Source organism: Bicyclus anynana, chromosome 19 (assembly GCF_947172395.1).
Source record: "Bicyclus anynana chromosome 19, ilBicAnyn1.1, whole genome shotgun sequence".
Classification (NCBI taxonomy): Eukaryota; Metazoa; Arthropoda; class Insecta; order Lepidoptera; family Nymphalidae; genus Bicyclus; species Bicyclus anynana.
The window spans coordinates 4,002,147-4,030,023 of NC_069101.1; the positions used below are offsets into that span (position 1 = coordinate 4,002,147).

The 27,877-nt window shown below is 38.3% G+C and overlaps 3 protein-coding genes across 4 annotated transcripts; 1 reads left to right on the forward strand and 2 right to left on the reverse strand.

Moving 5' to 3' along the window:
- Positions 1 to 121: 121 nt before the first annotated feature.
- Positions 122 to 11,211, reverse strand: LOC112052303 (SET domain-containing protein SmydA-8). The gene is made up of 8 exons (XM_024091323.2): positions 10,854 to 11,211; positions 9,699 to 9,906; positions 8,595 to 8,793; positions 5,005 to 5,129; positions 3,917 to 4,143; positions 2,886 to 3,049; positions 1,625 to 1,817; positions 122 to 903 (listed from the first exon to the last, which is right to left on the reverse strand). The coding sequence occupies exons 1-8, from the start codon at positions 10,984 to 10,986 to the stop codon at positions 671 to 673; spliced, it is 1,482 nt and encodes a 493-aa protein (XP_023947091.2). The 5' UTR covers positions 10,987 to 11,211; the 3' UTR covers positions 122 to 670.
- Positions 11,212 to 12,989: 1,778 nt separating this feature from the next.
- LOC112052285 (voltage-dependent anion-selective channel) lies at positions 12,990 to 20,388 on the forward strand. The gene is made up of 6 exons (XM_024091303.2): positions 12,990 to 13,148; positions 13,863 to 14,021; positions 14,610 to 14,773; positions 16,265 to 16,492; positions 17,882 to 18,090; positions 19,834 to 20,388. The coding sequence occupies exons 2-6, from the start codon at positions 13,866 to 13,868 to the stop codon at positions 19,923 to 19,925; spliced, it is 849 nt and encodes a 282-aa protein (XP_023947071.1). The 5' UTR covers positions 12,990 to 13,148; positions 13,863 to 13,865; the 3' UTR covers positions 19,926 to 20,388.
- Positions 20,389 to 20,933: 545 nt separating this feature from the next.
- On the reverse strand, positions 20,934 to 27,877 carry LOC112052306 (COP9 signalosome complex subunit 4). Of its 2 annotated transcripts, none has more exons than XR_008251836.1 (9): positions 27,750 to 27,877; positions 27,596 to 27,675; positions 27,033 to 27,184; positions 25,966 to 26,069; positions 25,523 to 25,708; positions 24,576 to 24,694; positions 23,445 to 23,599; positions 22,535 to 22,974; positions 20,934 to 21,127 (listed from the first exon to the last, which is right to left on the reverse strand). XR_008251836.1 is itself a non-coding variant. In XM_024091326.2 (9 exons), exons 1-9 carry the CDS (start codon positions 27,830 to 27,832, stop codon positions 20,994 to 20,996), a joined length of 1,230 nt encoding a protein of 409 aa, XP_023947094.2. In that variant the 5' UTR covers positions 27,833 to 27,877; the 3' UTR covers positions 20,934 to 20,993. The 2 variants fall into 2 exon arrangements, 1 of the variants encoding a protein (XP_023947094.2); XM_024091326.2 differs by having other exon boundaries at positions 22,758 to 22,974.

Below are 27,877 nucleotides of genomic sequence, written 5' to 3' on the forward strand. Positions count from 1 at the left end.
ATAAAACATAACAAACATGTATTCAAAATTATTAATTATTTTTTTTAAGTAGTATTAAAAAAAATATTTACTATATAAAATATACAAAAATTGCAATTATGAGTATGTGAAGGATTCATGATTGATTATTTAAAAATGTAGGGAAAATAAATAAAGGATTGTATCTCAGAATCTTAGTAAAAAATAAAGACATGCTAGAAATGGCTTATAAATACTGTTAGGCTAAAGTAAACTTTAGCTTAATATTATTCAGCATCTACCAAATAAAAAAAGTTCGTTTGGCATAGATAGAACAAAAATTGCTACGCCAGTGGAAATTATTTAGAATTGAAAGTGGAACTATTTAGATTTTAGTGAAACTTCAATCCAAACACACAATTTTTTTGGCCTTTATTTATTATATTATATTGTAGTCTCAAATAATAAGCATGAAAATCTATAATTTAAAATTCAATTTGTCTTTTATATGTTTGTTTGCTATAAAATGGAATAACGAATAAATACCTTACTTAATCTACAAATGACGAACAACATTCATTTTGATTCCATCTAACCATAAATTATATATTTATGATAGGTACATTATATAATTACTCCACTACTGGTCAGATTCCGATGAGGCAGACAGCACCATGTGCTTACCCTGGTTACAAATTATGCACGCCATTGCCTATAGAGATTCGATACTGGCTTTCAATTGCTCCATAGACTGGTGAGCTATGGTGCCAGTGATGCCTTCAGGACTCTGTGGATCCTCTCTGCCGAGGATGCGCGCAGCATCAGAGAGACATTGCAAGGGCTCCTGCAGTCTCTCCTTCAACTTCTCTTGAGATATCAGACCAGCACTGAATTCGCTCCTCGCTAGGTACATGAGCGGGGCATGCAGTTCATATATCATCATACCTGGGGAAATATTTTAAAGTAAATAAGTCCGTTTTTTATTTTTATTTAACCGAATTCATTAAAGAAGTGTTGTTTGTTTGTACTACCGGATTTTTTTCAAAACTACTACAGTAAAGATGTATGTAAAATATATAAAAACCTTCTTTATTGAAGTCTGCCAATAGTATTATTACTTATTTACAAGTTGCTTCACTATTATAGCAGATAACAACGCCCTGCGTAGATCCCGTTCCCGAATACGGGGACTTTATGTTACTTGGTGATAATGAGTTTTGATTGATATATCACCCATTGTGCTTAGAAACTCTGTGTAGATAAAAGAAGACTTCAAAAATAGAAAGGACTTATGTACTCGTAGTACCTAAGTATGTCCTTTCTATTGATCGGTTTGAAAGTGATACCTACCAAAAAAAAAAAAAAACTTTATGAGCCTATTTGACATAAAACCGCCTTCAAACCGATCTATAGAAAGGACTTTTCGCTTTTTAGAGTACCTACTGCATCTTTGAAGTCTGTTTAATTATTTAGTTAAAAACATTATATATGACTTTCTATACAAAGAATAGGTGCTGCGATCCGTTTGATGCGATTTGTCCTTGACCTTACCTTATCAGCCGATAGACATCCACTGCTGGACATAGGCCTCTTGCATGGACTTCCAAGCACAACGGTCTCGAGTCGCCAGCATCCAGCGGCTCCCTGCAACCCGCTTGATAATTACCTCTCATTCTACTTTCCCCTGGTGATATAACGTCTAGAGTCTTCAGTACCAGCCGGCAGAACTCTATCTTCCGCTCTAGCACGAGGTCAGGCAGCTCGTCGAGCGTGTACCCCTCCACGCGCCCGTACAGCTGCGCCAGCGCATGCTTTAGTGACAGCAGCATGGAGTGGCACGGGTGGAATACGGATTTGTACTGGAATTAAATGGTAAAAACGATTAGAAAACTGTATGTAGGTTAAGCTAATAGTCCACCACGCTGACCCAATGCGGATTGCCAGACTTCACACACGCAGAAAATTAAGAAAATTCTCTGGTATGCAAGTTTCCTCACGATGTTTTTCTTTCACCGTTTGAGACACGTGATATTTAATTTCTTGAAATGCACACAACTGACAAGTTGAAGGTGCATGTCCCGGACTTGATTCGAACCTACACTTTCCGAGTCGAAGGCAGAGGTCATATCCACAGGGCTATCACGGGTATGTAGGTTCCTACTCGAATATGAACCTGTGACGAACCCAGAACCTTGTTACCCTTATTTCTATGGCTATGAGTTCGAGTGGCAAACCGTCCAGCCGACGTCCTGAGGCCGCACTTATTACTCACAAGCTGACGCCGATCGGTTTCACCCACGTCGTTCTCGTTCCCGTAGGAATGCGGTGATAATATATAGCTTCCTCGATAAATAAGCTATCTAACACTGAAATAATTTTTCAAATCAGACCAGTAATTCCTGAGATTAGCGCGTTTAACCACACAAACAAACTCTTCAGCTTACTAGACTAATGGATGTGCCATATGCTGGCGTATACGGAGTTCGAATCCGGTACGGGAATTGCACTTTAACTTTTCAAATAACTGCATTTTAAGAAATTAAGTGTCACGTGTCACAAACCGTGAAGGTAAAATATTGTAACAAAACCTACCTATACTATGTTGAGGAAACAATACAATATTTCACTTTGGCAACACTCTCTTTAATCTATGAACCACTCTTCCTGTAATGTCTACTTTTGTAATGTCGGCCCGTAAGAGATTGTCATGTGATCTAATACCGAATACAGAATTAATCAAGTTCCACTTTGTTTTATTGGACTACAAATCCTAACATACTATAATAGAGAATTCCCTTCTCATTCTGACAGGAGACTTCCTCTCAGTTTAGTTTAGTTTAAGCTAATAGTCGTGCTCAATAGTGAGCGTTTATTTTTATGTTATTATGGGTTGTTAATAATGATGACGATCAGCTATGAAGGCGTACCTTGCGTAGGGTTGCCTCCCTCATTTCTATTGCTTCGGGGCCGAGTGGCAGAGCGTCCAGCTGGTCGAGCTCGGCTTGCACCACTGCCAGCATCTTGCGCATCGCAGCTGACGACGTCTTGAAGCCGCACTTTTTGTCGGTGCAGTTCCATGGCGCTTCGTTGTCTGTTTAATTAATAATAATTATTGATTGATTTATTTGTATATTTCATTTAGGTATTAACACTTTTTCTTAACATTGATGTTAGATATGTATCTAATAGAATCAAGACCGGGAGCCGAAAAAAAAAAGCAAGAAGCAGCAGAAAAAGCTGAAACCGGTAAGTGGCACAATTACGCCTCTTTGACACAGAGTTACATATTTGTTCCTTTTGCCGTGGAGATCCTTGGGTCATGGAGGTTGCAGTGCCTTATTTTTTGTGCAAAGGATCATCCTGGCAGGTTGGTGATGCAGCCAGTATTCTTGCCACGATTCCATTCATGGGATTAAATATAACCTTATAACATAAGCTTAACTATCAGTTAAAGTCCCGTCAAAATCTGTCCAGCTGATTAGCCGGAGCAAAAAGACAGCCAGACATTTAAATCTTATTTATTTGTATTAAATGTCGTTGTAGAGTCAAAACACAATTAATAATAACTTTTAAAAATCCTACCCTCCAATATTTGCAATTTTTTTTTATTTTCTATCTTGACCGACAAACGTGACCCCACATTTCTCTGCGTGTGTGAAGTCTGCCAATCCGCATTGAGCCAGCGTGGTGGACTATTGGCCTAACCCCTCTCATTTTAAGAGGAGACTCGAGCTCAGCAGTGAGCCGAATATGGGTTGATAACGACCCCACATACATATTTCGTCTATTCACGACACATTTCTGATCTTTGGTCACAGTATAATAGGATGTGTACCAAAATTAATTTTTAGTAGATTCGGAGATTTACTGTGACGGATTGACACACAAGTGATAGTACTACGGTTACGTTTTTTTATTTACATGAATGGAACCCTAAAAATAATACTGTGACACTTACCTAAAGGATTACTAGCGAGTATGACGCCGTTGTCGCATTTGCTACACTTCAGGGTGCTCATGTGTGTGTCCAGCTCGGTGGGGTCTGCACAGCGAGGACACTCGCAGCTGAAGAACTTGGACTCCAGCAAGTGTTCGCGCCTCACGATGGTGGGGGAGAGCACGTGGGTGTAGCTGAGGTGGAGGGGTTCGCCCGATTTGATGGAAACTGCTGCTCTTATTTGGACCCTAACAAAATGTGAAGTTCATAAGTACATACTTAAACTTAATGATAGCCTTTTTTCGTTACCCCATGGTAGGTTGGTTAGCTTAAATGACTTCGGATCACGAGGGTCTGGGTTAAAGTAATCACATTTTTGCTCGGTTCGTTAAAGAGCCGTGAGAGCCCAGTGGATATGACCTCTGCATCTTCTTCAGTTGTATGCATTTAGTAAAGTGAAAAATCACGTGTCTCAAACGGTGAAGGAAAAACATCGTGAGGAAACCTGCATACCAGAGAATTTTCTTAATTATCTGCTTGTGTGAAGTCTGCCAATCCGCATTGAGCCAGCGTGGTATATTGGCCTAACCTCTCTCATTCTGAGAGGAGACTCGAGTTCAGCAGTGAGCCGAGTATGATTGCCAATGATCGCTACAAAATCAATCTGAATGCGCCAATCCGCATTGGGGCTGCGTGGTCTATTATTTATATATCAACCCAGTTGGCCTTTCATTTTAAAGTTTAATAATGATGCGATAGTTTTCCACTTAAAATCATGTGATCCACAACACATACTGTCGGAGTATTGCAAAACACAATTATTGAATGAAAGTCTGTCAGGTCTAACAATTCCCACTAAGAATGTTACCAATAAACCCTAAGTGGCAGAGAATGACCTTGAGTGGAGTCACGCACTTGTGAACGATGTGTGTAGGGTTAAAGGATCCTTTGACTGTTAACAAACACTCCCCTTTTCCACTCAAGTCACTCTCCCCGCCTATTCCAAGTAAAAAATTACACAACAAGAGATGTTGACGGCTCAAACGCCACGAGCACACTGAAGCCGTCCATACCGCAAGTCGTTGCAACGCGGCGAAAACAATACTTACTGGTAATCACTCTGCAGTATGGTGTGAACGATGTTGGGCACGCAGCTGTGGGCGGCGATGGCCAGCCGAGGGTAGATCGCGCGGACGCTGAAACCACCGCGCGATGGAATTTCAACCGCGTTCACCTAAAATTACAAAGACTGAGTACAAAAATAGAATCCATAAAGAAACACTCTTGTGTCTGTGTGTCACAGTATTTATTTTTTATTAACCGACTTCAAAAAGGAGGAGGTTCTCAATTCGGTCGGTTTTTTTTTTTTTTTATGTATGTACACCGATTACTCAAAGACGCCTGGACCGATTTCAAAAATTCTTTTTTTGTTTGAAACGGTATAGTCCCCATTTGGTCCCATTGCCATTATGTCAAGATCTGATGATGGAATCCTGGAGAAATTGAGGGGAACTTTTGAAAATTATATGGGTGTGTAGTGTGTTCGTAAACTTTTCCATTTAGTACTTTTAAGCACTATAATTTCATGAAGGTTTAAAATCGATCTGATGATGGAGCCATAAAACAGACGAGGGAACTCCTCGGCGATTTACAGCAGTTACCTTGTGTTTGGGCTTGATTAATTTGTATTAATGAGAACTTTCCACATAGATAGGTTGTGACTGTCATTTAAGGGTTTGGTGATGAAGACCAAGGACAATTAAGGGAACTCCTTAACAGTTTACAGTAACTACCTTGTGTTTGGACTTGATTAATTTGTATTGCTGAGAACTTTCTACCTAGATGAGTTGTGTCTGTTATTAGGGGTCTGATGATGAAGACCAAGGTCAATTAAGGGAACCCCTTAACGGTTTACGGTAGCTACCTTGTGCTTGGGCTTGATTAATTTGTATTGCTGAGAATTTTGTACCAAGATGGGTTGCGACTGTCATTAGGGGTCTGATGTATTCGTTTGAGATGAAATTTTACACTAAAAATGGAAAAATAATAATAATTTTAATAAAAAAAATACAACCGACTTCAAAACCTAAAAACGTAGCCACTAAACTAAAAAGCGAAAAATAACATCATAATATGTTCTACCTGCTGATCAGTATGAAGGCGGTGCTTAGCCGGTGTTGTCTTAATTAAAGCCATTTCTGACAGGACCGGATGAAACAACACTGCAAAATCTAAATCTATAAGATATTCTCACATGGCTTGAATTAAAACATCACCGGCTAAGCACCGCCTTCATACTGATCAGCAGGTAGAACATATTATGATGTTATTTTTCGCTTTTTAGTTTAGTGGCTACGTTTTTAGGTTTTGAAGTCGGTTGTATTTTTTTATTAAAATTTTTATTATTTTATTATACACAAGACAGACTAGTATATGTATGACAAAAGTTAGTCTAGTCCTACATCCGCTACAATCAATAATTTCTAGGGTTTCGAATCTATGGGAAAAACCAGGACCCTATTAGCTACTAAGACTCTTTTACCTTATCTTACCTTGTCAGCCGATAGACGTCCACTGCTGGACATCTTGCACAGACCTCCAAGCACAACGGTCTCGAGCCGCCAGCATCCATCGGCAAGAGTCCGCTTATTATTATCCGTTAATTTTCAATGTTATAATAACAGCTCAATCGTTTTGGGTTATGTGTGTTAGACCGCGCTATCGAGCGCCGTGAGACGTTTGGGTAACTATTCGACGTCCTCCGTGGCGCAGTGGTGTGCGCGGTGAATTTACAAGCCGGAGGTCCTGAGTTCGATCCCCGGCTGGGCCGATTGTGGTTTTCTTAATTGGTAGAGGTCTGGCTGGTGGGAGGTTTCGACCGTGGCCAGAGGCCAGACCACCCTACCGACACAGACGTACCGTTAAACGATTTAGCGTTCCGGTACGATGTGTAGAAACCGAAACGGGATGTGGAATTTCAACCTCCTTCTAACAAATTAGCCCGCTTCCATTCCTTAAATTGCATCATCAATCAGATGAGATTGTAGTCAAGGTCTAACTTGTAAAGCATTAAAAAAAACATTTTTAAATCCAATTTCAAAATTTCCCTAAACACATAATAATTGCAAGTTAACATGAAGTTAAATAAATAAATGCTTGTGGAAACTAAAATGGCATTTCTAAACTACATCGATGTATTTATATGTATAATCATTGTTAAGAACGTCATTCAACACGTGATTACGATAAAGTCACCTTCCAAAATTCAAACTATTGCTAATGCTATTATAAAAAAATTAACACGACCGTGATTTAAAAAAAATATTTTAAAGCTTGTCAGTTGACTACGTAAATCATACGTAAAATGTTGTTAAAAATCCGATTCCCGTTCACGTCAATCAAAATCTTTTTTGGCAAAGAAATGCGGTCAATGACGTCACGAGGCTACTGTTTCACGTTATTGTTCTTTTCGTCATAGTATGTTGACAAACTAAACAGTTGATAATTTTAGAATTGGTTGGTACAACTTTGGCTAGTTTTAAGTTATGATGATAATAAATAAATAAATAAATAAATAGATGTTACCTAAAAACCAATTTTATCGAAATAACCCAAAGGCTAAGTAAAGAGCCAGACCTCTTTATTGGTAAGAAGAGGTGATTTGGAGCTTAGACTCATCACGTTTTTCTAATGCGGGTTGGTGGGAATATTTTACTCTGTAACGATCAAAATGTTAAATGTTAATGATTATGATCGGGACCGACGAAAAGTACCTACTTCCCATTAGCCAACTCTGGGTTGCTATTGAAAATTGCATAAGTCGAAAAGCTCAATAGGAACCAGATAAACCCGCTTGTTCCATAATGCTTGTAAACATGTGTGCTTCATAAACAAATGGAATCCATAAGCAGCCATAGTTTGAGACTTAGAAGTTTATTAGACCCCGTGTAGGTAAAGTTGAACCAAAAAGTTGTTTGCGCATGTACACTTATGAACAAAAGTGTTATACGCGTGCTCTGTAATTGCACGGTACATTTAAAGATGTCATAATTGACGTACGCGATTGTAACGGCGTGAACGTGTTGCTATGGTTACTGCGAACGTCTTCTTATAACTACCGCAAACGTCGTCAACATTCGAAAATGTCTTACTGCGCGTAGTTTAACTTGAAGTGAACGCACACCAAAGAGTAAATTAATATAAAGGGTAACGCACACTTAACCAAGCTAACCAAGTCGAACGAAAGGATTTTTATATTACCTCATTATCACCCACATTCGGCTCACTGCTGAGCTCGAGTCTCCTCTCAGAATGAGAGGGGTTAGGCCGATAGTACACCACGCTGGCCCAATGCGGATTGGTAGACTTCACACACGCAGAGAATTAAACAAATTCTCTGGTATGCAGGTTTACTCACGATGTTTTTCGTTCACCGTTTGAGACAGTGATATTAATTTTTCTTAAAATGCACACAACTGAAAAGTTGGAGGTGCATGCCCCGGACCGGATTCGAACATACACCCTCCGGAATCGGAGGCAGAGGTCATATCCACTGGGCTATCACACTGATAGTGAATTTTATATTAAGTTAAGTAAATATACAAAGTTCTAAAATTCCCCTCGTTCCGCTCGTATAACCTATGCGTTGAACTCTACAGACTTACACCGACTTTCAAAATGTAAATTATGTACTTTTTACCTCCAAAATCCCACAAATTCGCGTCAACAATTCCCGAGTACAGCGCTCCCCCAACTTGCAGCGGTCTATCAGATAGTCGACGACGTTGTTCTGGTCGGCTCGCCATGTCGCTCGCTTCTGTCGCTCCTCTGTGTGGGTTTCCATGGCGTCCACTTCCCGTGCCCATCTCTCTGGATCCTTCTCTTTTGCTAAGAACAACCTATAAAAAAAATTAAGCACTTGACATTGGCTCAATCGCTCTACGCGCGAAGCCATAAAACCGAAAAGAAAAACAGTGTTAACGTCAACGGTAACGTGCACTAGACTCCGCGCCACGAAACAAGTCCCTTAAACGCGGCGCTAATGTCTTTAATGGCGCTCATTGTCATTTGGCAATGGCGGTGTTATTGTCATTTGTGTAAGGCACTGTTAACTAAATTATTGTAAAGATGTAAATTTTAAATGGTGAAATTGTCATTTGAATCATTAAATACTTAATAAATAATTTACATGCCAAATTGACAAGATACATTTACCATCTACATCTACCGACCACCTGTAGGCATGTATCTGCAAATAAATAAATTGATTGATTGATTGATTAATATTAGTTTTAGCCGCGGGATTTCTTTCGTGGCGCGGAGTCTTTACCATTTTTAACCGACTTCAAATAAGGAGGAGGTTATCAATTCGTCGGAATCTTTTTTTTTAGCAAATCATTATCCTCCGATAGTGACCGTTAATTTAACATTGTCACCCTAATCCTGTCAACTCGCATTGGAGCAGGTCCAAGCTGCATCCAAACTCAGTCAACGTAATAGCTCTAAGCTTTCACCTCCATTAACACTTTCGCTGCGGCACTGATTTTTCTGTACTCACCTCTGGTGTGGTACGAGGTCAATCGACCTCGTAACCCTTGAACACGCTAGATATCCGAGGTCAATTGACCTCGTACCGCAGCGAACGTGTTTAAAAAGTCTCTATAGACGAGTCATTCTCAAGTATTACAATTACCTACCCTCAGATTATTATTTTTTTTGTTTACCCCTCTACCTAGGTAGCTTAAAATTTAATTAAGTTAAAAATTACATTTGGAAAATTACTCCTTATTTCCGTAAACCTCACCTCAGCGGGGTAATACAGTCAAGTTGAGGGCAACTCGCTGACCAATCTTCTACTGACTGGAAGCGCTCCTTCGCTTGTGTAAACACATCGCACTCAAGCAGATGGTGCGGGGACTGTTCACACTCGGCGCCGCACACTGGCCAGCCGCAGCGAGAACACAGAGTATTCTCGACGGGACAGTAGCAGCCCAAGCATAGAGGTGGAGTATCTAGAAAGAATTAATCTCTCATTTTAAAGTACTAGTGGACGCCCGCGACTTCGTCCGCGTGGAATTTAGTTTTTCACAAATCCCTCGGGAACCATGGATTTTTCCGGGATAAAAAGTAGCCTATGTATTAATCCATGCTATAATATATTCAATACCAAATTTCAGCTAATTCGGTTAAGTAGTCGAAGCGTGATAGAGTAACAAACATTCATATCATCAAAATCATCGGTTTTCGCAAATCTCGGGAAACCATGGATTTTTTCGGGATAAAAAGTAGCCTATGTGTTAATCCAAAGTAAAATCCATTCCCATTCCAAATTTTAGCCAAGTAGCGGCGTTAAAGAGTAACAAACATCTAAACATCCATACAAACTTTCGCGTTTATAATATTAGTAGGAGTAACTTTTCTGTGACTAAGCCTAGTTGAAATAAATGAATTTATATTTTTTTTGACATTAAGATAGTTTTTCTATGTTTTAAACTCACACAGACTCTGAAAAACCCCCATGCCCATAGCACAAATAGTTTCCAGTTATAGGAATCAAGTTGTGTGTAATAAATAAGGCCAAAGAATATACCTAGGTACATATTCGAATAGGGCTTTACGACTTACAAGGCTTACATTATATTATAAGCGAGCCCTTTCCCTAATCTACGGCTAAGTTATAAGGCTTAGGAAACAAATAAGGTAGCTATGATGACCAACGAAAACACCCATCTATCTCATCATCATCTATAAAGAAAATTTAATATTGAGATATTGCGGTAGGTTAACCGTTGGTATGGTTGCTTAACCGCAAGATTTCTAATATATAATTTTAATGCTTCGACCTCATATCATTCACACGGAAATAACATGCAATGAGGAAGTATTGATTTCCTTTTAATTTGCAAAATAATTCAGATCAGCATTCCATATGCGATCTGAAATTCTATAAAATACTTGCCTGGTTTCGGTCCCACAGCTATTGCTGTATCTGTGAAAATTAACTCCCCACATTCCAAATCTTTATTGGCGACTAAATAACGACCGTATTTTTCATTTTTTAATACATCATAGCGGCACACGTCTTCGGCCATTTCTTTAATTAATTTGTTTATTACGTTTATCTCGTATGGCACTGTCGTGCTGTGAGATTGAAGACTGAAATGCGAATAGCTGTGTGTCCTAAAATAATCTTCGAGAGTTCACCAGTCGAATACTCGAGAAAGGTACTGGCTCGGATCTATATAGATGGCTACAGAAACTTATGGAAGCTTTGTGAACGAAAACAAATAAAGCATTGCGTATTATGATTCAGCGCGTTCAGGCGCAGTGGTGTACTGTTATACTACAGGGCGGATACAGGTTCGATATCTACACGGGTCAGTGACTTATTGTTTTAATCCGTGTTAATCTATAATAGTATTGTAAAAAGGTAAGATTTGTTTGCATTGAATAGGCTCTGTAACTGATTTGAAAAAATCTTTCACTGCTGGGAAGCTACACTATCCCCTGGTGCTATAGGTATGTATAGGCTATATTTTATCCCCGTATTCCTAAGAGAACGGGAACCCCGTGTCTGCTAGTTAAAGAAAGGGTAACAATATTAAAACATAAAATATTATGTATGATCATAAACAATTTGCCTGTGCTAGGAATGGGCACGATATTAGTCAAACGAAGTTTCGAACCCAGGACTTCTAACCTTAACCGTGGTGTTATTGAGGGTTAACTAAAACCAAAGGTTAAGACATAATAAAGATATAATACATACATAGATAAACCGCGACAACCAAAACATTATTATCAGCTGATTAGTGTAATATTTATAGATGTTTACTATGCAGTGTATGCAGTACATAACAGAATGTAGAAATATATGTACTTAGTACTACCATAAATTAAACTTTTTTTTATTAGTAGTTTCGGAGTTTACGTTGAAAAGTTGTACGTCAGTGTTTTTTTAAGGGAAGGTAGGTTTTTTAAAGATTTTGTTACCTAATCTAAATCATTAGATTTCAGTTAGCTTCTCTTTCAAAATAAATTGCACATAAAGTTCGACGTGGTAAGTTTTCCAGCCATATAGATTTATGTATTCAAAAATTGTAGAAATCTAGACTTGATCGAATATGATGTGTTTTTAAATTATTAGGTATTTTTGTTAATTATGTCAATTTTTAGGAATGTATTGGACTCGATTAATCTATTTAATTTCGATGAGTTTCTTAGTTGTTTTATTTTACCGACAGTAGATGCAGACATTTACAAAGAGACTGTGCCATGTCGACGACCAGTGAGTATCACAATTTGCAATATTATGTTACATCAGACGAGTTTTGTAACCATATGTGCCATATGTAAATACAATTTAATTAAATTGACCACTCACATTTATGATTGGAATTTTGGATTGATTCCTATTGGTTCGGCAGGATGGGTCGTTAGGTGAGATGACAGTATGTACAGATGAATCTGGCCGAAGAGTTGATTGCCCGTTTGAAGACGATGCCGACGTCGAAGATAGGGAATTTCAAGAACAGCAATACATTCCAAAAATACCGGTAGTATAAAATAAATTCCCTTAGACATTAAGGTAAATAAGTAAATATTCTTCATATGTACTCGTCCTTAAACCGTTCTGCCATAGTTATTTACCATAGTTCAACTTAACTTAACTGAACTGTGGTAAATAACTAATAAAAGGTGGTACAGTATTAAGTTTTAATACAACTGTTTTTGAACTTCGCGGTAACTACATGCCTTCCGTCTTCTGATATATTAATTTCCTTTCCTAGGTATATTTTAGCATATTTATATTTATTTTAAATAAATTTATTTCGATAGTGGTAAACCTAAAATACCAACCCAGTAATTTATATGTACAGTTTTAATATGTTGCTGTATAGATTAAACTTTGCTTTTCGCGCATGAATTTGCTGCATCACATATCAGTCATTTATAGTTTGAAATTATTTATATATCTTATTAGTGATTATTAAATTAGAATAATATAACTATTCACTTTATAAAATTCACAAATATTTATCAAACTTTTCAATATTTATTTTTATGGTTCTTAAAATTAAAAGACAGTTGTAAATTATGTCAATATTAACGTATCCGGTGTGTAAAGCGCCCTCTCACTGACATTTATTCAAATCAGAATTGTCTTGTGGTGCGGTACGGAGGTGAAGTTACTGCCAAGAATTCTCTGAATTCTACATATCTTATTTCGATAAGTGTATTAATTTAAGCTACAGTGAGTATTCCCGATTTCATATTTCTCACAATAGTAAATTTCAACGGGGTGTGATATTTTTATTAGGTTACAAAATGATACACTAGCCGGGGTACTATCTACGTCATACACGTGATTTATTAATTATTTTAGTTACAATACGCATTTAATATAGCATAGGAGTAATATGTAAGACGTTAGATATATGTCGCAGTTGTTTAAAGCCCGATAATATAGGATTACAACATTTTCTTCCATGTTATGGGAATCTCTTTAGCATGTGATTAGAGAGTCTGGAAACCTATTTTAGCACGATTTTTATTAAGGTCAAGTTTACGGTCAACGTAGATAACGGTTTTCGGTCGTTAGTTTGGACAAACTCTGAATTTTCTGTAAGGATTTGCACAAGTTGTGTTATAATCCTTGCATGTGTTATGTAATACCTTTACTGTAATGTGGCTTGTAAATAGTATAGTGCGAATTTGTTGACCATGACACAGCTGGCACCGAGTGCTCGGATCTGCCGCTTAATTAACGAACTGTGCTCTGTGATCTGTAGAGGATGGACAGGTTTATAGACATTTTAATCCCAGAGTTCAATGCCCTCTGTCATACGAAATTTAATCAGCTTAACATATCTTAGATGAGATCAAAATGTATGTTCATCCAATCTAACCGACTGAAAGTCATTAAAATAAATGTAATGAAAGTTAAAACAGGTGTTTTTTTTTTCAGAGAATGTCTCCCCCATACTATGCTGATTTGGGAAAGAAGTCCAGTGATGTCTTCTCAAAGGGCTACCATTTCGGAGTATTCAAACTTGACCTGAAGACCAAGAGCGAGTCTGGTGTTGAGTTTAGCAGTGGCATCACCTCCAACCAAGAGAGCGGAAAGGTAATAAACATAAAAATTTGTTTTTTTCAGAAAATTTTCTAATTGCTCTCTGCCAAGCCTCCTGAGATTTAGAGCCCAAACCCACTATGCTGTTTCAATGGGGGTTGGCAGACTTAGTAGTGTTTATCTCTGTAGCAATCACTATCACATGTTCACGATACTGATTGAAACAGAGTTCTCTTAAAATATGTGGGTGTTACACCAATAACCATCTGATGATGTAAATAATTATTATAATTACTGACAATCAAATTCAATAACGCCAATTGTTCTCTAAAACTTTCAACTGCAGGCTTTCGCCTGAATCACAAATTGAACAATATTTCCCACCCATGCTAAGTCAAAGATATTTTGTAAAAGTGTGAAATATTTCTTTCCAGCAATAAAGCAAATTGTCAATGAGTAAATTTTTAATACACTCAACACTATATGGTATAGACTGCACTGAGTTTTATTATATCTATATGATAAACATTTGAGATAGTTCTTCAGCTGATGAATCTAGGGCTTATTTGCGTATATTGATCTCAAAAGCCCTTGACATAGAAACCTACTTATCAGTAAATCAATACTTCTGTTGCTATGCAGGTATTCGGCAGCCTTTCATCCAAATATGCTGTAAAAGACTACGGCCTGACTTTCACAGAGAAGTGGAACACCGACAACACTCTTGCCACAGACATTACTATCCAGGACAAGATTGCCGCCGGACTCAAGGTCACACTTGAGGGCACCTTTGCACCACAGACTGGGTAAATATTGCATCATCATCATCAGACTGTAATAATAAACAAGTTTAAGAGCAGGCCTCATTATAAAAGACGGGGTTTCAGAACTTAGCTTAGTCTTGACAATGAGATTGGTTTTGGTTTAGGATGATGTTTGACTTGATTGGTAAAGATCACTATCAAATGCTGATGGTAACAACTGGGAGAGATGGCTGTGAAGTTAGCACAAATGACTGAAGGCGGGAGTGTTTGCATCTGTATGAATGTGCATACTCATTCTGCAGCTAACTTCACTAACATAAAGATCCATAGCAAGCATTGTATCATCTACTATCCAGGGCAACTACCAAGATTCTTTTGAAAAACAGAAAATTATTATTATTTCTTGGCCAAAATAAGATTCAAACCTAGGGTCTCACAATCTAAAATCACAAAAGGACAACTGGACCAACAAGACTTAAAAATAATGAATAACTAAAAGTATTATAATTATGCAGACTTTATAAATATGATCATGTCTGAAAGTACTTAAATGTTACAAAGTAATCTTCAATGTGCTATGACTGAGTTATGATTACAAAGATATTAAACTTTATCATACTACTTTTAAGCCTTACCATGTTAATTATTACTAGCTAGATAAATCCTCTGTTAATTTAATACATTTTTTATATAAATTTGTTATTCAAAGCTTAGAATTTTCCTTGTCATTGTTACTATGAATTGAATTGTCTCATAGTTAAGTGACTTAATTCAAAGTTTGGGTGTCAAATTATTACTCTGAACACATTTCAAATTGTATGATTATGATTTAACTTGAAATCAGTTACTTGATCATATAGCTTAGTTCTAGTTAAGTCTACAAAAGGTGGACTAAACCACCTTTGGTAAAAAAATTAAGGTTATTTGAAACCAAATTATGATTACTGTATCTTTTAACATTGCCTTAAGTTAATAAAAACTGTAAACTGAAACTCTAACCCTAACTGGTTAGAGTTTGACATTAATTCTTAATTAGAATTATAATAATAATTTGTTATTTGGTGAACATAACATTGCTATTAGTTTAAAATGTGGGAATACCTTCACAGAATAATTTGAGCGCTGTGTAAGAGTTAAAAAAAGTCTTTCCCATTAAGAAAATATTACAAGCCTGGCTAAGATTAGTTTTAGTTGTTCTGAGAAGAATTAGTACTAAATTTTAAAAATTGATGATGCAAAATTAAGTTTCAGTTCATTTTATTCAATAAAAATGGAATAAAATTAACATGATATTGCTATATGGACTCCAATAAATACTTATTATAAAAATTTGCATCCAAAGTATTTTTCGGATAGCATGAGTATGGTGATAGTCGCCTGTATGACTTTCATAATACATACTATTATTATGAATTGCAGCAAACTTTCAAATGTGATAGGAACTGTCACCTGCACCATCCTACATGAAACAAACTGTAATAAGCAAAATAATAGTATTAATATTTAGATTTTATGTATTGTTTTATATTGCAGAAGCAAGACTGGTAAACTAAAGACCTCCTTTGCAAATGACACCGTAGCAGTCAATACCAACTTGGACCTTGACCTGGCTGGGCCCATTGTTGATGTGGCTGCAGTACTGAAGTACCAGGGCTGGCTCGCCGGTGCCAACACCCAGTTTGACACACAGAAGGCAAAGTTCTCCAAGAACAACTTCGCCTTTGGCTACCAGACCAACGACTTCGCTCTGCACACCAATGTGTAAGTACCTCTGAAGCATATGATTGCATTACCTCTGCTTAGGTTGTTGAGGTAATACATAGGGCTTGTTGTAAAACATTTAATTAATACATATAAATAAAATATGAATGTCAATTTGTAATTTCAAAATAACTCTGTTCTCTCAAGTACTTATAGTTATCACTACATCGTCATCAACCCATATTCGGCTCACTGCTGAGCTCGAGTCTCCTCCCAGAATAAGAGGGGTTAGGCCAATAGTCCACACCACGCTGGCCCAATGCGGATTGGCAGACTTCACACACGTAGATAATTAAGATAATTCTCTGGTATGCAGGTTTCCTCACGATGTTTTCCTTCACCAATTGAGACACGTGATATTTAATTTCTTAAAATGCACACAACTGGAAAGTTGGAGGTGCATGGCCCAGACCGGATTCGAACCCACACCCTCCGGAATCTGAGGCAGAGGTCATATCCACTGGGCTATCACAGCGCTATCACTACATAGTATTAAACAAAGTTGCTTTCTCTGTCCCTATGTATGCTTAAATCTTTAAAACTACACAACACATTTTGATGCGGTTTTTAATAGATAGTGATTGAAGAGGAAGGTTTAATAATTTCATTGCCATTGGAGAAGAAAGCAGCCATAATTTCATGGCCTGTAATTTCACTGCCAACAGTAAACTAGACAAAGCATAATAAAGATCAAATAGGAGCTATACAGGAACCTAATGTTACATGGCAATTAGAGGTGATCACTGATCACAATTGATCCTAAACAGACAAATTGATTTATTAGCTTGCCAACTGTATAAAGTACCTGTATCTGTATAATATGTTTATTTTGTTCCTGTAATAGATTACATTTGACAGCAATGTATATATTGATTTTGTGTTATGCAATGCAAGCAAATGCTGCAACTTTGTTACAAAAGCCAAGGTTTTGTTTAATTATTAAAGTTAAGCTTTTAAAAATCTAACCGTCCTATAGGTTTGCACATTTATGTCCGCATATGTATATATGTCAATTAAAAACTGATAGTTTTGTACATCCAAAGCATAGCATAGCACAGTTTAACATGATGTTATGCTATGCTATGCTATGATGGTAAAGCATCATTATATTTAACTAGCAGACGCCCTTTAGTTCATCCACTTTTAGACCTCCTTAAATCAACCCTGTCATAAAATTATTTCTTAGCGGAAATTTATTAACTATTATAGACTAGTCCCTGAAAAATTTTATCTTTGTACTCCAAGCTGTTTTCGATATTTTGTGAAGTGACTTTTGACTTCTAAATATTTTACTATTATATAATTCTACATAAAACAGTTGTGACATATCTCAGTTAATAAATCACTATTTGACTGAGTACTGATGAATAAGTAATTTTATTTTCATAGTGACAACGGAAAGGAGTTTGGCGGCTCCATCTACCAGAAGGTGTCAGACAAGCTGGAGTGCGGTGTGAGCATGAAGTGGACGTCGGGCTCCTCCGACACGCTGTTCGGAGTGGGCGCCAAGTTTGCGTTGGACTCGGACGCTTCCCTGCACGCCAAGCTCAACAACAAGTCCCTCGTCGGCCTGGGATACCAACAGAAACTACGTCCAGGTATATATATTTAAAGAGGTGACATCTGACAATGCCAGCCCTAACTAGGGACATTCCATCCAATTCTCGAGGTTTAGGACACATGTGTCTGTAAAGTCGTTATCAACCCATAATCGGCTCTGCTGAGCTCGAGTCTCCTCTAAGAATAGAGGGGCCTTAATCCACCGAGCTGGCCTAATGCGGATTGGCAGACTTCACACACTGAGAGAGTTAAGAAAATTCTCTGGTATGCAGGTTTCCTCACGATGTTTTTCTTCACTGTTTGAGACACGTGATATTTAATTTCTTAAAATGCACACAACTGAAAAGTTGGAGTTGCATGCCCCGGACCGGATTCGAATCTACACCCCTGGTAGGCAAAGGTCACATCCACTGGGCTATCACTGCTTGTCTGTATCCCCCCAAACTTTCCTGTAGCCTTTGTGAACCTGACAATATCCCCTGTGGTGAGATTTATCAGGTCTGTTTCATTTAATGTATCCTTACCTAGTAACTCCTATCTTACCATGTTCACGCACATGGGACACTCAGCTATAAAATGATAGCTTGTCTCCTCCTCACAATCACAATGATGGATCTTCTATGATTTTCATTATCTTCAAGTGTCTATAGCATAACCAAATGACAGATAAAGTCTCCGAGCAAAGCCCAGGATTAGGGTTAAGGAAATGAATAAGTAGAATATTATCGACTTTCCAGACTGATGGTAGAGGCACTACCAAGTTCAAGATTCAGTAGTGTTTCCAAATTAAGCAAGAAAATAAACAAATTTAAATATTATATAATAGGCTAGAAGTTCTAAAAAAAACTATTGATAGTTTTTGTTATCATTTGCCACTTGATAACAATCACATCACTCCATATTATCATAATCTCATGTTATCTAACTTTTCTATTGTTATATAACTTTGAGAATATCTCAACATGATTTATATATGACATTATGTAATGAGGAAAGGATAAATTCTCAGAAATAGAATAGGGATCTTTTAGGCAAAAGCACTGAGTGCGTGCGTCTATCTTGGATGTTTATCATTGAGTTATATCTATACTAATATTATAAAGAGGTAAAGTTTGTAAGTTTGTCACATTTTTTAAATGGGGTAATCTTCGGAACTACTGGTCCGATTTTAAAAATTCTTTCACCAGTAGAATGCTACATTATCGGGGAGTGCTATAGGCTATATTTTATTTTGGTATCATATATATTAGCCGAGTTATCACAGTTTTTGTCATACAGGTCGGACTGAAAATCCTCTTAAACAGACTTATTCGCATGCGCTGCCTTAACTATTGTGTAAAATTGAAATTAATGTATGGAGACTTTATGTATCTTTAAAAGGTCTACAAAAAAGTCCGCGACACCATATATCTACGGGAGACTTCAGCCGTGACTAGTTACCATCCTACTGGCAAAGGCATACTGCCAAGCGATTGAGCATTCAGTACAATGTCGTGTAGAAACCGAAAGTGGTGTGGATTTTCATCCTCCTCCTAACAAGTTTACCCGCTTCCATCTTAGATTGCATCATCACTTACCATCAGGTGAGATTGTAGTCAAGGGCTAACTTGTAAAGAATAAAAAAAAATGTTCATCAAGCAGGTTGCAGGGAGCTGCTGGATTCTGGCAACTCGAGACCGTTTCGTTTGGAAGTCCATGGAAGAGGCCTAAGTCCAGCAGTGGGCGTCTATCGGCTGATAATGATGATGATGATGTTATTGACATTGTGAATCTTTTTCCAGGAGTAACCTTGACACTGTCCGCCGCCATCGATGGGCAGAACTTCAACGCCGGAGGCCACAAAGTGGGCGTCGCCCTAGAACTCGAACCCTAGGCATTTACACAAGCCGACGGCTTATAGATATGTAGATAATACATAATACCATTACCTGTTATATTGTGAAAGCGTATGTATCACATTAAATCATACTTTCAAGTGTCACTTACTTCAGTATTTCGTCCGTCTAACGCGACCTATTCAGTCATAAAGCACATTGCAGGGTTATTTGGAAAACACCTAAGATTTCAATTTAGACATTCTAAAACAATCATTCTAAAATTATAATTAGTAGAGCCAGTGTTTTACAAATAACCTTGTTTATCATATATAAATAAACAAAAGGCAGGGCATCTTGAGTCATGTATGACATCAAAACACCCTTTACCATGATTTGTTGCTAATTTTGTTTAAATAATAACCAATTTAAAATCTGTATCATCTTGTAAATAACACACCAGGTGTGTATACTATTGATTGATTGAGAAATAAATGAATAGTCTGTTGAATCAGTATAATATTTTGTTTGTTTCATTGATTGACCTGTCATTTTGTTCCTACCCTCATCCTTATAGTAGAGCATAAACCGTACTAATAATTCATCCGTGTTTCAAGCTTTTATAGTGCCTTTGTTTTATTCTCTTGTAAGATTGTGAAAATAAATTTTTCTTTTTTTTTAATATTCGTATCATTTATTTTACTAGCGGATGATTTTATATTTCTGGGATGAACTGATGATTTCGTCTATGCATACTAAAGAAATGGATATCACACAATAACCTTACAAATATAGAAAAATAAACAGAATGATAAATTTTAAGAGTCATTGTTGATCTTTTTGCCAGCACTTAGCAGGGCCTGACTTCCAAATCAGTGGTACAACATGACATTTCAAAAGTGCTTGTAAACTAAGCCTACTTGATAATAAACGATAGACAAGGCTTTGCTTGCAAACAGGCTGTATGGTCAACAATCTTTGCCTTTCCCTGAATGTTGTTGGGGACAATTAAAAAAAAAAACTCATCCTACTTGAAATAATAATTGAGTGCATTAAAATAACCTGAATAAGTATGTAATTAGATGTAAGTTTATTATTATATAGGACTATTAATACATTTACATGAGTTACTGAATCATCTCTTCTTCCATAAGTTTTGCCATCCACTCTGGTTCGGCTGCAGCAATCTTCTCGATGAGCCCGTTGACTTGGTAGCAAAGACTTTGGATCTGTTTGTCCCACTGCGGCAGAATCTCACGCGCTGTGAAAGAATACATAGAAAGTTGAAGAAAAACTAAAAAAGATTACGCTACTGGCGGTAAGACTTGATTTTTTTCAGGAGATGAAATCTGTCGCATAGTAATCTTCTGAGTTTTTCTTAACATAATAATATAATAGTCATACGAATAATAGGGTTGCAAGTATGAAATACATATTTTTGCAACCTCAGAAATTATTGACTGCAAATGACATTAAAGTGGAGTGTGGAGCATATATGTCGCAGCCATCGGGTTCAATTGGCATTAATAAGACGCCCTGGCCGTTTATTAAACGGTAAACCGAGACATTTAAGTGAATAACGTTTTATACTTACTATAATATCGCTGAAGCAAATATATTTTATACATACCGGGGGCTGTATAAGAAAAATCGATTCATAAGCAATAAACTCCAAAAAATTAATGTAAAGTTCGTATTTTAGTGTAAGACTCAGTCCAGAAAGGACGAATTCGCCGCGATTCTCTCGCGCGTATTACGCGCGACCGTTGCGTCCACAAGGTGCGTACCAAAGCGCGAGCATTAGGGGTACATCCAGTACGAAACATGGAGTTGAACGTGCACTCGCTCTAGAGTTCGCGTGTTAACTGGACGCAACAAGGCGTCCCTAGCATCTCGACTCGCGCGAATCAAGCGCGTGTCGGGAATCTGGTGTACGTAGTGCACGCGATTTACGCGCGTATTTAGAATTCGCGCGATGCTTGTGGACGCGATGTATTGATGTCTAGTACTTCGACAACGCGCGTATGAATTCGCCCCTTCTGGTCAAGGTCTTATGCCTTAATCACACGTACCGAGCAAACGGGCGAGGCAGTGCCCTCGGCCGAGTACTCGGTACGTATAAACATATCGACGAGTGCTCGGCCGAGCACTCGACCGAACGAAGCGCCGAGACAGTAGCTCGGCCCCCGTTCTATCTACTAGGCCGAGTGTCCACCCTCCCGCTTCCCCGCACTGTCTCGCTCGCTTACTCGCCAGGTCTGAACATGCATTGTCTCGCTACTCGGCCGACGGTCACATGATTATCGTTACGTCGCCGCCTTTTCTTATAATATAAATAAATAAAATACACCATGTCTGTTAGTAGTCAGTGTCAATGGAGTAATATTTTCTAACAGAGTGTCAAAATATTTACATCCATCATCTGAAGCATTCTGAGGATGAACATCCACGGTCTTGTCCAAATCCGACGTTACTTTTTTCTAATAATAGTTTTACGGTCCATCTTATCCGAATTATACTCTCAATAGAACTGAACTGACTGTGCTAATTTCAAAACACGTGTGAACAACTACTCGCTTACATCACTGTCTCGGCCGAGGAACGTTTTAGTCTCTCGCCCGTTAACTCGGTACGTGCGATCAAGGCATAAGGGATCGCATATACTGACTCTCGAAGTGCACGACGGCGCTGATCTGGTCGATGTAGCCGTTCATGCGGCCCTCGCTGATCATGTGGCTGGCGATGCGCTCGGCGCGCGCGGGCGGCGTCTCCAGCAGCGCGCCCAGCTCCTCGAACGTGATGTTGTTGTACAGCTTGCTGGCCGACAGCAGGTTGTGCTCGAGCACCGCTAGTGTGATAGCTCTGTTAGTGTAAGGATCGCATATACTGACTCTCGAAGTGCACGACGGCGCTGATCTGGTCGATGTAGCCGTTCATGCGGCCCTCGCTGATCATGTGGCTGGCGATGCGCTCGGCGCGCGCGGGCGGCGTCTCCAGCAGCGCGCCCAGCTCCTCGAACGTGATGTTGTTGTACAGCTTGCTGGCCGACAGCAGGTTGTGCTCGAACACCGCGCGGTCCAGAATCGTCGAGCCGTCCGGCGTCGACGCCTGCACGATCATAAGCAAACATTGCAAGTTCGTTGATGACACTCCCGTGATATGCGGGCGACGAGGGGAAAGACTGTGCGGATGTGTATAACAAGATCCCCAAGACTGTGATGGACCTGCCAATACATAGCTTTAAGCAATTTGTCAAAAAACAGTATCAGTAATGTTAGAGTTTTACTGCAAATATTGATATGGAAATGTTTCGAAAAGCAGATGAGCTTGTTCTTGAACAACATGCCCGCTTGACACAAGCATTTTTTTCTCTCAACAAGATGGAAGCGATCTAACTTGTTAGGGGTAGGACTCAGACCAATTATTTTATTCTATAATTGGTCTGAGGAGTAGGACGAACATCGCTTGAACGAAACGGAACGCTAAATGGCTTGGCGGTACGTCTTTGCCGGTAGGGTGTTACCTAGCCACGGCCGAGGCCTCCCACCAGCCAAAACATGCAACATAGTCGTCTCTACCTTCTGATGGGTCTGCATGAGCGCTTCGAACTCGTGCAGCTCGGAGCGGCGGATGATGCGGTCCAAGTACATCTTCTCGAGGATGGAGTAGGCGGGCAGCTGCTGGCAGCGCTCGTCCTTGAACAGCGTCGCCAACATGCGCGAGCGTTGTTGACCTGCACAACCCAGACAAAATACCTTTTTTTAAAGAAGTTCTGGTCGGCTATAAGTAGAATCTGTCTTGCTTTATAAAACACTTGCTGCTGTCCGCGACTTGCAAATCAGTTTTACGAAAATCCAGCAAGAATTTTGATCTTTCTGGGATCAAGACTAGCCAATCCAAATTTCGGTTAAATGCGCCAGTGTTTAGGGAAACAGACGTCTATCTATGCAAATTCGGGTTTATAGTATTGATAGGGAAATGTAGGAACTCTACGATCTGTTGGCTCAGCTCAGGTCTATGTAGGCCGTCAGATATTTCGATGCTAGGGCTGGTGCACCTCAGTAACATCACACCATTACTTTCTCCTACGAGTGTTAGGGATATTATTAGTAGCTAATGAATTATCTATATTAAATGCGGTTTTATAGAAAAACGCCAATAGGCCAATGACGACATATCTCCTGGCGCGCTTCCTATTGTATGTGTTATTTGTTGTATTTGTTATGTCATTGAAGGATGGGCGGATCGGCATCCTACGACTACAAATAACATATGGGTCAGCAGATAATAAAGAAATATCTGCAAGTATATCTGCAGAGGCTAGCTATACTTATATCTGCAAAGGCTCAGTCACTCGAGCTATTAGGAGTATCTCTGCGTGATCGAATCAGAAATGAGGAGATCCGCAGAAGAACCAGAGTCACTGATATAGCTCAACGAGTTGCGAAACAGAAGTGACAATGGGCGGGGCATATAGTTTGAAAAGCCAATGGTCCCAAAGTGCTGAAATGGCGACCCCACACTAGAAAGCGCAGTGTTGGTGGACAGGTGGACTGACGACATCAAGCGAGTCGCAGGGATTCGCTGGATGCAGGCAGCTCAGTATTGTGATGTTTGGAAGTCCCTACAAAAGGCCTGAGTCTTGCAGTGGACGTCCATCGGCTGATATGATATTGATTATGATGATAAAGATAGGTATATCGGTATACCTGCAGAGGCTAGGACTGTGCAAATGAGAGCGTTCCTAAGGCAGGTCATCCTCTCATCGTCGTGGATGATGTTGCGATACGATAGCTCATTGTATCTCTGTGCTGCCTCTATGAACTTTCTGAAACCAAAATACTTAATATTAAAGAAATATACTATAAAAATATGTATAAAAATTAATTAAAAAAAACAATTAGGTAATTCACTAAAACACCAGTATAATATTTGATATATGGCAACACTACAAAAGTAACACTGGTCTTGACCTTGATGTTATATTTAATTAAATTTTCAGTTTATTATAGTTTAATGAATAAAATTAATCATCATATCTTTTAGCCTAAAAGTCGGAATAGTATGAACATGAAAAAGTTATATTGTATGAAACTCTTAAAACTTGTAAATACCAAGCTAATAGTCTTAAGAATCTTCGTATATTCTGGCAAGTTCATTGATAACACATAGGAAAGACGGGTGTGAAATCGTGCGTTCGGGGAAGTGACGTGCATTAGTCGTGGGTTTTTCATTCATCGCTACACGTCCCCCGCCCCACGAGCAACATCGGGAGTGTTACGAACGAAGTTGCCAAGCTATGGGCTAGTACACTATATAGTTATTTTTTTCTAAATGGCACATACAAGTGCCATCTAGCAAACTTGTTAGGAAGGATCAATCAAGAATCATTCTAAGGATTCATTGATTTCAATCTTTAGTCTATAGTAATATATAAAGCTGAAGAGTTTGTTTGTTTGATTGAACACGCTAATCTCAGGAACTACTGGTCCGATTTGAAAAATTCTTTCATTGTTAGATAGCCCACTTATAGAGGAAGGCTATATATTATACCCGTTTTCATACGGGAACGGGAACCACGCGGGTAAAACCGCGGGGCGTCAGCTAGTGTGTATATATTTTTCTATTCTTCTATAGTGGTTGCTGATATACATACCTTCTATAATCTAATACTCTAGCGTAGCACACTTTGTAGTATATTTGTAGTTGTTCATTTGTAGTCTCCGCTTGTAACAGAGATGCTCTGTTGACGTAGGCCTCTGCTTGTACCGGGTCATCTACTTCCAAGTACAGTCGGGCAATCTTCAAGTAGGTCTCAAGCTTATAGTCTACCGAGTATTGTCTGCAAGTTATTAAAATAAGTTACTGGAAAACAGTTTCATATGTAAACTATTACAATAAAATAAATAACAGTCATTTCACTTAAAACTTTTTCCTAAATGAATAAAAATAAATTTGATTATAAAGCTTAGAACAGTTAGATGTTTTAGTTAATATCTTTTGATTAGCATTTTATAAAAAAACAATATATAATTTCAATAATAAATTTCGTGATGAATGAAAAACCTTTCCTATCTATATATATTAAGATACACATACTTCTGTCCAGTTTCCAATGGTATACCAACAAGAACATTTGCAGCCTCTTTCCAATTCTGATTGCGCTCGTAGATATCTGCCAGGTGCTGCCTGATGCTTGCCACCTGCAACATAAATTATTATAAGAGACAAATTCCATTGGAAAAGCATTCCATGAATTTACTGTGGACTGGTTCATCACATGGCAGAGTGAAAACTCTGAGCAGAGCCCCGGACATGTGACCAATGGGCGTAGGACTTGAGAGAGAGGCAATTATCTTAGCAATCCATGGATTCACCATGCAGATGCCAGGTCCATCATGTGGCAGAGAGAAAACTCCGAGCAGAGTCTAGGACTTGTGACCAATGGATGTAGGCTTAAGGAATTTCTTGACAATTAATTAACACTCCCCTTCTCAGCTCATGTTGTTCTCCCTGTCTATCCAAATTTGGTAATATTCTATTACAGCAGCTTTGAATACCCATTCTAATATAGAACTTACTCTAGTTTTAGAGAGGCCAAGGTCTTTAAGCAAGTCATAGAGAGATTTTGCTGGTAATTCTCTCTGTTGACTTAATAATAAAATCATAAAATTGCCAATTATTTTTGTATATAAATTGTAATTTAAGTAATTAAGTGATAGATTGAAATATGAATCAGCATTAGACGTCACAGTACACAGGTAAATACATAGTTGCTTCTATCAGTTTATTCATAAAACTTGGGTACATAAGACTGTCCTCCTAGATTTATGTGATTATATTGATAGTGCCCTTGCCTCCAAGGCAAGGGCGACCACATAAGAGATGGGAGGATGACCTGCCAAAAGGATGGCGAGGAAAGGCCAGAGATCGAGTAGAGTGGAAAAGTCTGGAGGAGGCCTATGTCGAAGGACAACCTGATTGCTATAGTATACAAATTAAATAATAGTATTAAGTATATTGTATGTATTCAGCAATCAGAGAATAAAGGCTATTTTTATTTTATTTTATTTATTTATATTGATAGTGAAACACAATAAAAACTGAGCAAATGGAGTAGTAAGCTATATACACTAAGCTAAAATATTAGTGTGATCATTGTTTACCTGTTCCTCAAATGAAATAACCCTTGGCTGGATGACATCAAGTGCAAAGTGTGACACTTCCTGTGACACAGGGTCGGGCAGCACGGCCAAGTGTGTGCTCACGTCAGTGAGGAGCTGCCGTGATATAACCAAGCTTACATTTTCATTTACAACTGAAAACAAACTTTTCTGTACTTCATTCCTGGATTGTATCAATCTTATTCACTCTAATAATATATTGACTATAGGTCAATGACTGTCTGAGGTGTCTGAAACCTAAGATACTTTACTTGACCTGGACATTTGAAGACAGGACCCTCGCAACACATTTGTTTATAGTCTGAAAGATTGGCCATACAAAAAAAAACGAAAAATATCTGTGGCTGTGTGTATGTGTTTATTAAGGAAGATGTTAGCATTACAGCAACTTCCCTCAGTGTGCATCAAATCCTACAAATTTCCTCTTCTATAGTCTAGCTTTTCAGGGGCATAATAAAAAAGAGAATGATGATGATCTTGTTTATTAGAAACAATAAATATATAGTATAGAGTATTCGTTGGTTTTGTTTCAAGTTTTCACTTACTTGCTTCCACAAAGGCTTTTAAGCATTCAGCTACTTCTGCCTCTGGATTTTGTAATATTTCCCGTAATACATTGCGGTACCTAAAATTAAAACATATTATGGTTTACTTTACAACTTACAATTAGCTTTGATAGTTAGTAGAAGTGCTACTTACTTCTCAGCCTGATCTTTGTGTAAACCACCCCAAATCCTTAATTCACCTAAATATTGACGAACGCCTGATAAATTTAGGGGCATTATTATTTATGATCACTTTTCTTGATTCAAAATATTTTTCGATTA